Source organism: Oncorhynchus gorbuscha, linkage group LG16, assembly GCF_021184085.1.
Source record: "Oncorhynchus gorbuscha isolate QuinsamMale2020 ecotype Even-year linkage group LG16, OgorEven_v1.0, whole genome shotgun sequence".
Lineage (NCBI taxonomy): Eukaryota > Metazoa > Chordata > Actinopteri > Salmoniformes > Salmonidae > Oncorhynchus > Oncorhynchus gorbuscha.
The window spans coordinates 39,071,921-39,083,982 of NC_060188.1; the positions used below are offsets into that span (position 1 = coordinate 39,071,921).

General features: G+C 42.9%; 1 protein-coding gene across 8 annotated transcripts in view; it reads right to left on the minus strand.

Moving 5' to 3' along the window:
• LOC123998783 (transcription factor COE1-A) overlaps positions 1-10,879 on the minus strand; it is a 147,294-nt gene extending 136,415 nt beyond the window's left edge. For all 8 annotated transcript variants that reach the window (XM_046303925.1, XM_046303923.1, XM_046303919.1 and 5 more), the window contains exons 1-4: positions 10,142-10,879; positions 9,236-9,392; positions 8,236-8,299; positions 6,847-6,902 (exon numbers count right to left, since the gene is read on the minus strand). In XM_046303925.1, the coding sequence (XP_046159881.1) occupies positions 6,847-6,902; positions 8,236-8,299; positions 9,236-9,392; positions 10,142-10,275 (411 nt within the window). In that variant the 5' untranslated portion in view covers positions 10,276-10,879. The remainder of the gene's footprint in view (positions 1-6,846; positions 6,903-8,235; positions 8,300-9,235; positions 9,393-10,141) is intronic.
• Between the last annotated feature and the right edge of the window lie 1,183 nt (positions 10,880-12,062).

Below are 12,062 nucleotides of genomic sequence, written 5' to 3' on the forward strand. Positions count from 1 at the left end.
GTTGGGTTACGCCCACACCATTCTATTGTTGGGTTACGCCCACACCATTCTATTGTTGGGTTACGCCCACACCATTCTATTGTTGGGTTACGCCCACACCATTCTATTGTTGGGTTACGCCCACACCATTCTATTGTTGGGTTACGCCCACACCATTCTATTGTTGGGTTACGCCCACACCATTCTATTGTTGGGTTACGCCCACACCATTCTATTGTTGGGTTACGCCCACACCATTCTATTGTTGGGTTACGCCCACACCATCCTATTGTTGGGTTACGCCCACACCATCCTATTGTTGGGTTACGCCCACACCATTCTATTGTTGGGTTACGCCCACACCATTCTATTGTTGGGTTACGCCCACACCATTCTATTGTTGGGTTACGCCCACACCATTCTATTGTTGGGTTACGCCCACACCATTCTATTGTTGGGTTACGCCCACACCATTCTATTGTTGGGTTACGCCCACACCATTCTATTGTTGGGTTACGCCAACACCATTCTATTGTTGGGTTACGCCCACACCATTCTATTGTTGGGTTACGCCCACACCATTCTATTGTTGGGTTACGCCCACACCATTCTATGGTTGGGTTACGCCCACACCAGTCCAATACAAAAAAAAAGCTACTTTCTAACATATACCTCAGAACAATTTTTGGGGGAGAATGACTTTGGGTCCTCTTTCATAGATATCTAGAAACATCGGACAGTTACTTCAAACTATGGGGCATCAGGTAGCCTAGTGGTTAGCACGTTGGACTAGTAACCGGAAGGTTGCAAGATCGAGTCCCCGAGCTGACAAGGTAAAAAGCTGTCGTTCCAGTCATCCCACTGCTCCTAGGCCGTCATTGTAAATAAGAATTTGTTCTTCACTGACTTGCCTGGATGAATAAAGGTAAAAAATAGATATATGGTATATATGGTACTACCCATATGCTTCATACAGTCCACAAACTTAAAGGACTACAATTTGTTGGAATGCATCATCTCCTTTCACCACCCAAAAGCCATCACACCCTGAGCCCCGCTCCACACCACCACTACCAACACCCTCTCCCTCCCGTTTGGCATGGAATTTATAAGAGCAGATTCCACTTGAGAAACACACAAACACACAGTGCGGCCCTAAGAGCTTAATGTAGTATTTACTGCCTCTGGCCAGGGGATGTTTAATGAATAGCAGCGTGTGTCGTGGGAAATCTGCGGGACATGTCCAATATTTCTGTGAGGGAGGGAGGGAAAAGGCTGTCCAGGGCCCTGGCTAACTACAGAGCGGGACATTACGTGAATTGAGCCGAGAGGAGAGCATATTTCATAGGAGGGTAACAAGAGTGGCTGTTGACTGTTGAGGGGGCTATGAGCCCTGCTGAGAAGCACAGGTTGACCCAGTCACTGTCACTGCAAGAGGCCTGCTGCAGGTACTATACCCAGGGAAGGGCCTACGACCTCTCACCCCAAGCACAGAACGCACACACAAAACCTTTGTGCTCACACTGTGACTCTTTAAAACCAAACAGACACATGGATGCATAAGACGTCATTTTGAACATGCTACACAGAATACTGGCAATGTTTCATGGAAAGTTTGCTGGAGATTCTTGGTGCTTTATGAGTGCAGTGGGAATCGGGAATGTTGTGTTATTTTCCTGAACATTGTTGCCTCCCCACCCTTCTCTTCTCTCATTCTCTCAGGGCTTAGATATTCATGACTCATCGCGCAGAGCACGGAACAGATACTGAAAGCGCCGGCTGGGTGTCTCTCTACTGGCTTTGCTTCCCCCTCTCTCTGTTGTTGACAGTGAAGAGGATGGTAGCTGCTCACGTATTTCTGTGACTGTCTGTCTTGTAGGTGTGTAACGGTTCTCATTCTACCTACTCTAGCGCGTAAAGCTCCATGCGCACGGCGGTGACGGTGGCGTCGGGGCGGTTAGATGAAGGCAAGGGAATGGGGTTGGGAGGGGAGGTGTGGGTGTGGGCGAGCAGTTGGGATGCCAGACTGGAGAGTGGCACACCATCTGGCCCAGCCTCCACCCCTTCCAAAATGGCTCAGCTTTTTTTTCACCTTCCCATTACCCAACAACATGTCCCAGCACCGGCAAAACTCTCGTTTATGGCAAAACAGTCGCAGCATGGAATCGGCACGGCAGACACAAGACACTCCCATCAGCAGCCTTGCGTGCAGGCACAAAACACGCTGGGATTGTTTTAAGGAGTCAACCAAATCCATTATTTGTGATATTGAGCTCATTTTAGATATGGTGTTAAAATGATCCTTTCCCTCTTAACCGCAATGGATAAACGAGACTCTGCTTCCACAGAGCTACTCGGCAGTCAGGATGCCTATGAAAGTGACTTGTTCCTTTGGTTTCACTTTGAGAGAATAAGGGCCAAGGTCTTCTAAAACAGCACTGCATGCATCAATGTCTCCAGGCTCGGAGTCCACTGCTCCCAACATCCAGGTTATATCTATCTTTACTGAGCACAACTAGGCCTTGTGCAATGTCCTGTCCTCTAGTAGAATAACATTACCTATATCATGACGGATGAAGTCGTTGAAATATACAGTGATGAAATAATGTCTATGTTCTTCTGCAAATAAAAACAATGAAGATTGAAGATCCCAAGTCCTTTTGTCTGGTGAAACCAAGAGCTGGTCAAAACCAGAACATTTGCAAGAAACATTCTCCCTCTGCGAGTTTGTTTTTCACCGTGTTCAGTAAATATGTCTAAACGCAAAATGATTAGTGCCCTCCACCCTAAACGCAAAATGATTAGTGCTGAAAAACATGGCTGCAAAAACAGGAACTACACAGAGCAGCACCGGTGGTGGAGAGGATGCAAACTCATGAGCAGAAAATATAAATAACACAGTGGTATTTTTCGGCTCATCTTTCAGTCAGGTTTTAAAAACAGGAGTTACTCAGTGAGAGACGATGTCCAGGTTGACCAGCCCCATTACAATCCAGACCTCCAGACCTGTGCCTCTGGAACGTCCCCCCCCCCCCCACACTTGTCACTACTACCACAATCTAATCCTGAACGAGGCTGAATATCCAAAGCTATCGGACAGCCTCCCAACAGCAGGAAATGTCTCATAGAAGAGATGAATAGCCCTTTTGTCTGGTTTATTGTTAGTATCATTAAAGTGTTCGGTGTCTAAATATTTTACACGGCTTCTGATATACATCCACAATTGTAATAAGGACTCAATCTGGCTGCAAAAGGAGAACAACTGCCATTTGTGTCATTGGATTTTCACAAATGAAGTAGGCCTACCCCATGACATGTTACTGCAGGTGTGGTTCAACCGTGTCTTTCTATCTTTGAAGTCAACAGTCCGTAGAAACTAAATATGCTCCCTCCACCACCACCATCTCTGTAACACACATGACATTCAGACGCACCCTATGCTAAGAACAAAGTGATGTACTGGGTGCATTAAAAGGCATGTAGCGTTCATGTGCCTTTTAATACATATTTCATCTCGCGCCGTACACTTTTCATTTTTCATTTGCTGTTTTCCTCATTGGCTTTGATGTGACGGCTGAAATCGAAGGCGTGTAAACAAGTTGCTATAAATATGTGGAAACACACTTCCCACTCTGTTAGCGTCATCTGTTAGCGTGCCACCAGGAGCACGGCAGCCTTTCTTCCCGGGCCGCTGCCACAGATACTTTTAAAGAGGTGCCACGATCAGCCTGCCTGTCTCCTTCTTTGTTCCCATCTCAAACTAGCAACTCCTCCACCCCACCCCCGGCTCAGCTGTTCTGGCGCCAAAACTCTGGATAAGGGAGGGAGGGAGGGAGGGGGAGGGAGGGAGGGAGGGGGAGGGAGGGAGGAGAGAGAGAGAGAGAGAGAGAGAGAGAGAGAGAGAGAGAGAGAGAGAGAGAGAGAGAGAGAGAGAGAGAGAGAGAGAGAGAGAGAGAGAGAGAGAGAGAGAGAGAGAGAGAGGCAGAGAGAGAGGGAAACAGAGAGAGAGAGAGACAGAGAGAGAGAGAGAGAGAGAGAGAGAGAGAGAGAGAGAGAGAGAGAGAGAGAGAGAGAGAGAGAGAGAGAGAGAGAGAGAGAGAGAGAGAGAGAGAGAGAGAGAGAGAGAGAGAGAGAGAGAGAGAGAGATGGAGAGAGATGGAGTTGGGGGAGAGAAGGGGAGGCCCTCCTGCCTGGGCGCTGTCTTAATCAGATCTGTCAGAGGTGGAGGCGGTGATCACAGATACAGCTGTCTGACTGACACCCCGGGGCTTCTACCTCTCCCTCTATCTATCTACAGTATCTCCCTCTCTCTCCCTCTACCTCCTTCTCACCCTTTTACCCTACCTCACATATTTTCTCTGTTAATTATGTGTGATAGTAGTGCTGATTTTTATAGTTGTTTAAAACAATAATTGCTATGTTAATAACAGCAATTTGGGGGGTTGAGATGAAAATTAATGTACTAACTAAATGTGATTTCAATATGCATGGTAGTTGTCAATACAGTTGTTCACAAACCTTAAAATACTTCTCCATTTTCTCTGTTAGATTGTCTCTAGTAGGACATAAAGCCACAGTGACACATTAGCGGTTGTTACATCAGAGCCGCAGCGCAGTGCAGCAGTGGTGGTCACAGTAACAACAGCACAGCGACTCTTAAACACTGTGGTTAGGTTTATAGGATTAGTGTGATTACCCTTTATTTCCATGGGGGCTAGAACAGCGGCATGCAGGCAGCACTGTGATCAGACACTGGGATTCACAGCTGTGACAGACAGACAGACAGACAGACAGACAGACAGACAGACAGACAGACAGACAGACAGACAGACAGACAGACAGGCAGGCAGGCAGGCAGGCAGGCAGGCAGGCAGGCAGGCAGGCAGGCAGACAGACAGACAGACAGACAGACAGACAGACAGACAGACAGACAGACAGACAGACAGACAGACAGACAGACAGACAGACAGACAGACAGACAGACAGACAGACAGACAGACAGACAGACAGACAGACAGACAGACAGACAGACAGACAGACAGACTCACTCACTCACTGAAGAGAAAGAGCATGGGGCTATGGAGCTGATCATGGTGACCTTATCCCTTATCCTACCCAACCGCAACGATGTTTTGGCTGGACCACCTGTTAGTTAGTGTTCCTTTCCCACCGCCCCATGTCATCATCACACTGGCTACAGCAGTCTCTCTGTTAAACCTTATTATTTGAGCTACACGTTTATTCCTGAGCAGATGACACAGGCAGGAAAAACTCCTGGCCCTGATATAGGCTACAACTACAGCACAGAGTTTTTCCTGGTCAGAAAAAAAACCCAGCGTCTAACCCTACTTATTATCCAGCCTCCGTACTACAGTATATCGGCTCCACCTCTGGTAGCGACTACAGTAGCTGTGAGACCCTAGCGACGGCTCGGAGACCTGTGCTCGGGCTCTGCTCACATTCCTGACAGAAAACTCGAGAGACGCCCCAGAGCTAAAACAAACCTGATCCTTAAGTCATCTGACTCATCTCGAGGCATCGAAAGACACATGTGCGCCATGAAATGGGCCTCACCACACTGGTCATACATCTAACAATCCCTGACTAACACAGAGATATGACATAGAAATTAGAGAAGCTGCTACGCTGATAATACGAGAACAAAATAATCAGATTCCTACATCAAATAGTTTTGGTCTTCCATCAGCAGCAGCTCAACCTATTTATGATGTGAGTCTATTCCTCAAACTCTCCATTCGTCTCCTCAAGGTAAACAAAAGTGTGTCCACAAAATGTGTTAGTCCTCTCAACCAACCAACCTTCAGCCCCCCTCCCACGAGAGCAGGTCAAACAGTTTATTAAGAAACAACAAGACTGTCAGACTGACACTGTCAGAGTACTACTGGGGTTTAATGCCATTTGATAATTACCATGGCGCCCATGCAGAGTGTGACACCATCAGAGCCCACCCGCTGGGCACAGACGTCAATTCAACGTCTATTCCACATTGGTTCAATGTCATTTCATTGAAATGACGTGGAAACAACGTTGATTCAAGCAGTGTGTGGCAATTGGGCACTGGCACGTTAGTGAGCATTCAAAGAGTGTAACATGGGTCTGTTTCTCCTCTCAGCGGCCCGCCATTACCCCTGAGCCTGCTAACGAGCACACTAGCCAATCACCAAACATGTCACACTAGCCAATCACCAAACATGTCACACTAGCCAATCACCAAACATGTCACACTATCCGTAAGGGTACAATCCAGGAGAGAAAACAGAACCGGTACAAACACTTCTGGCTGAAGGCCTACCTGTAGATAATATCTCTGAACATTATGATGATTCAGTGTATGAAATTGTAACTTCCTTGGGGGTGTCTGGATACAAAAAAAACGTACCAAAAAAATGTCATTCAAAACAATAGTTCCCCTTTCCAAATAATAAACTCCTGCACTTGGATGTCAATTAAATGACTCTACGTTGTTATAAACTACAAATCTGAATAATAACCCAGGTAACCCCCCCCATCCCCAACTAAATCATCAGAGTGAGTATTACAGTGAGAGCAGAGCGGCTCAGAAAAGATACTTCAATGGGTCCCCGCCTCATTGTCAGGGGCGTAATACAAGGAGACACTCTGGGGCTGTCAGTGTTACCAAGTGAGTGGGGACCTGTCCAAATGTGACACAGGCCCGAGGGCTGCGGGTACACACAGTCTTCCATGGGCTGATGCCTTCTGCCTCCTGCACCAGGTCCGCGTAGAGAAACACACTGTTGACCTTCCTTTCACTTCCCAAACGCTTGTTTTATTGTTCTATATTACGTCTGCATTTTTAGGCAGAGGGATAAGGAATTGGAACCGTACCTGTTTAGTCATGGAGTCGATGAGTCGCACATAAAAGTCCTGCTCTGTCCTGATGCCTGACAGAGGGAGAGGACAAAAGACATGAGTGGAAATGGTTTTAATAGAATTAGGTACCTTGGCCTGAGACACACACAAACACTACAGAGATGCTGACAATGACTATTGTAAAAGTGGCAAATTATGCATTAAGAAACAACAACAACAAATCGACCTTATTGAAAATGTTATGGTTACTCTTTATGCTAACTACATTTATTGTGTTAATGTTTGGTACTTACAAGCTGTGTTCTTAATCTAAGCCATTCACTTTTGTCAATAAAGGTATTTGTCACCAAAGGTGCGATCAAAACAAAATACATGACTGAACTTCAGTCTTCAAACTTTTCACAAATATATTTCAGTCACAATTTAGTTTCAATAGTAGCAAATCAAATGTGTTTCCCATGGCAATTATCAATGTTAGTTAATATAGTTATTGTCTTTATACAATATTAGCAAAATTGTATTGGCACAATTGTTTTGATGGATTATGCAATAGTTGTTCCCAAACAAAAAAAGATTTGGCAAATAAAAATACAAAAATTACTCAAATATGCATATAGACTATTTCCAAGCCAATAGAGACAACTGAATAGGCATAAATAATGTCACAATATATTATATATTGTGCAATGGGTTATAGCCTATTCATCAATAAATCTAAAAGATTCAAGGTTTTGCTCGACACACTGTGAAACCTCGCAATGTGAAGGCAACGATGAGAACGCGACCATTTCAAACTGATCAAGTAAACAGCATAGCACATAACACCAATAACACATTGCATACATAGAAACACAATAGCTAGACGGGAACCTAAAAACGGTCCGTTTTTTTTTTTACAGTGAGACGAATAGCTGCTAACGGGGGGCCAAAATATAAACTAACCAAGCAGGGCCATTATGGACAATGTATACTATGGGCTACAATACATGCTCGCAGGTATAAGAAATAACAAGCGCAAGACTGCTTATATCCGGAAATATTTAACTATGATAACTGTTAAGAAAAGACTATTCAGGACATGAAATTCAGAAAGGCATAGAGTTTAATTAGGCTACTCCTTCACCGGGCTAGTATTATTATAGCAAATGTTTTACTTTCTTTTACTGACAGTATAGGATAGCTATTTCTTCAGGAGCAGCCAAAATAGTAACGATTAAAAAATATAGATACAAAATTTAACTTTTGATTAGCCTGATAAAATGCATGACGTGATCTCAAATAAACGCAAATATGACCTCAGTGGAAAGGCGTCACTAAATTGCACCTGGTGTTGTTGTTTCTGTAGAATTCAGAACATAAGCATAACATTGCCTAGAGGAGTGTTGACCAATGTTTTACACTTACCATTACTGTAGAGAAGTTGCAGTCTGTAGTGTATACCATTGTTGGTCTTTTCTCCAGTGGATTCCTGTAAATGAACAGATTTAAAGTGATTGAACTCATTTGATTCAGATCCGATAAGACGGACATTGGTGCGCTTCTGTTGAAATTAGACTGCGATATCAGAAATAGGCTGGTACATTGAATATGACTCGGTAAAATGTTGCATTGGCAAAATGTAGCATAATTATTGTACACATACATTTTTAATGATTCAACAATTACTTAATTGGACGGTATATAGAACTGTATAGAAATTAGCCTCTGTTTTCATGGCTTGAAAGGGAGCAAAATCTAATAAAGATATTGAAGTAATTACTTAATGTAGGCCTAGTGCTACTAGAGAAATACATGGTGGGTTTATTGGAAATTACATGGATAATTTGTCGAACAAGCGGTTTTATTTATTTGAGCTTTATTATTATTTACTGAAATATACAAAACCCACCATGTATGCCCCCCCCCCCCAACATTAAGCAGTAGTACTTAATACTGAAATGTTGTAAGGAGAAAAACACATTGAGTTTAATTTCATTAAATAGGCTACTTTATATTATTTTAAACAAGTAAAACCTCTAGATAAAACATAAATTATAGGCTATAACTTATCAACTTCAAAATACAAATATTATTCTCAAAATATATTAGTATTATTATTATTCTAAGTATTAATATTAACGTAGCTAGTATTATTAGGTATGTTATTATTATTTGGATACTTTTATTCAGCTACTATTTGCCTATTATAGCCTACAATTATATTAACACTGGAAAGGTTTATATAGCTTCGCAAAATAAATACACAGGTTTATGGTTAGGTTGAATGGGGTTGTAAATTTAAATTAGAATAATCTGATACATCTACGTGGTAGATTAATTATAGGCCTATAATATTGTCAAAATGTGGATGTGGGACAATTCAATGCGTCCGAGAAGCTGCTAAAATATTTAAAATATCACTCACCTTTTCCTTCTCGACAAAACCGAGGAAAGACGTCCTTTCGATTTCCACTGGTTGTCCTTGTCTGTCATATAGAGCCAAAACGAAGTGAAAGAAATTGGATTTCCGAAGATTTGACGGCGGTTGCTTCTCAAAGTGAGCCCGGGCAAGACCCACTCCACTGTGGATAGACATGCAAGGGGTAGTCATGTTAGGGAATCAGCCGATTTAAACGTATGGAAATAATAGTTGCCCTTTAAGAGTCAAACTTCTTAGCCTTAGAATTAAACGTGTGTATTGCTCGTTTACACACACAAGTCCTTTTCATATATGCGAAGCGAACCTTTTGATACTCTATTATATATTGTTCTACCGGGCTCATTTTAAACAAATAGCCTAATTTGGAAAATTAATGTAGCCTAAAGAAGTGGCCTATTTTATGGTGATGTGTAGTTGATATGCCTGTTACATATTCTAGGCTTTTGGATCTTCTAGCAATTAATTGATAGCCTACTTGAGACCAATACACATATTTCTATGCATGACCAATTTATTAGCATGTTTTTATTATCATAATATCATCGTTAGCCTATTATATTCTAAATATGATGTATCTTATTTGAACTGTTCTGTAACTAAACTAAGCCATTACGGGTTGTTGTAGACTATGTCCAATTAACAGTAGAGTATAGAAGTCATCCATTATGCTAAACTCTCAATTCTACGTCCATGGTGAGGGGATCGATTCTGCGGGGGAAGAAATCTTCAACATTTCTTCGATCACAAAGCGTGTAAGCTAAACTGCAAATGTAGAGACAAAAAAATAGGTCCCTTGAAAATATATCTTTCCAAAACAGTGTGGACCATGGACTATCCGTGCGCTGGTAGAGTCCTCGCACCGGGAGGAAGATGCTGTCTCCGGCTTCTTACCTTTGAGCGGCGGTGTTCGCATCCAACACCCCGGCTCCCTGCATCCATGTCCGAACTGCGTTCATACCGGATCCGATGGGTTCCTCTTTCAAACTACTCCCACTCCTCTGGATGCTCTCCTGAATCCCAAACATGAAAAAATCGCGCTCCCTCTCTCCGTTTGAGTGTCCCAAAATGTGTTTTCTCTAATCACAGGTAAAAGAGGGTAACAACGTGGGCGCGAGCTAGTACTGAGTCCGCGTTGATGCCAGTGACAGTATGTCTGTTGACTTCAAACCAAGCGAAAAAGACGAAAAGAGTCCAAAGACGACTTATCGAAATCCAGGTGTGTCAGAGACGAAAAGCACTTCAAACAGTGATAAGAAGACAAACGAGCGAAACGCAAGACAGTGTAAATTAACAGAATCTCACTTGAGGTTTTGACGATATCCCTCCGTTTTAAAGAGATTTGCTCTGTGTGCTCTGGTATCAACTAGAGAATGGGATCAACTCGAGCTTTCAGATTGTGCTAGATCAAATGGCATCAACCCCTGACAAGTTTTTTCTTTCTTCCCTTTCTCTCTCTTTGTTTTCCTTTTGCAGAGATATTCCCTGTCAAATGGAAATGAATAAGAAATTGGAAATCAAGAAGAGGAGGACCCTTGTGGCTGCCGATCCCGTGTTGTTCCTCTTGTTAAAATGGGAGTGATTTGTGTCCCTTCCCAAAGGAATCCTATTTGACTATCTCTGAGAACTAAACACAAGCACACCAACCCCAGAGGGAAGAGGGAGTGACTGTTAGAGGCGGGCCGCCCCAAACAAAGACGAGCCCAGTGTCAGATCCGCCCAACCACAGCTCCTATCGCCTCATTAAAGGCCGCCCCTTCCCTTACCTCCACCGCACCTTACCGTCGCACTCTCACGGCTAAGAGAGTACCCAAAAGGAGCGTTCGGAGACAGTTGGCTAAAGATGACTCCATGCCGAAAATTTGGTCACATGAAGTGAAGCGTATAGCGAGAAAATTCAAATTCGTTCCGATATGTCTTGAGAACCTGTCTGACTGTGTAGCCACCAGTGGGACATTTCTACGCGGGTCTTGATACGTTTCTTATTATGGGAAAATACTACAATAAGTTTTTTCTACTTCGTTCAATATAGAATTATCGGACTTTTGGTGCCCTGTGTATCTATCATGCGCTATTTTACGCATAGAGGCTCTCACTGTGACCACAGTGGAGAGTGGAGTGGAGACCCGTGTGAGCACACCGGCATCTTTGTCTCGATTAAACTATTAATGTCGTCTAGTGAAAAGTATTACACGTTTAGATGTCAACCCCAGCGCCAATCTTAAAACATTTAACCTAGCCTCCTAACACAAACACAATTATAAGAGTTTGCACACATGACATGAGTCCATATTTTTATGCATGCATATACACTAGTTTACACCATTTTGCACACTTGAATATATCCCACACCAATATAGGAATGCAGAACAACATATGACTGTTTTAATTTAATTTAGAAACTTCATTTATCATGATGTAGACATATGTCCATGTGTCCAACTCATACAATGCATATTTTCTTTAGACAAACTAACGCTGACTTTCTGAAGGTCCTTATTATAATGCAGGCAAAAGCGCTGTGTAACCGCGTTATAGACTGTATGTGGTAGGCCCATACACTATCAAGTTAACAGTCTTGAGATGAATTCAAAAATGCGATTAGTAGCAATAATATCAAGACCCGGTGTTGAAGATATTTTTTGTCATGAGACCATTTGATTGCAATGTTGGTCTCAGGACTTCAGCAGAAAATGTCCTGCGTCTTTACCAGCATTTTATTTAGACAATTGTTTAGACTCATTTTTGAAACTCATATGTTATGAAACAAAACAGATTAACGGTTCCAGTTTAAATGTTCACTTTAAAAGAAGCG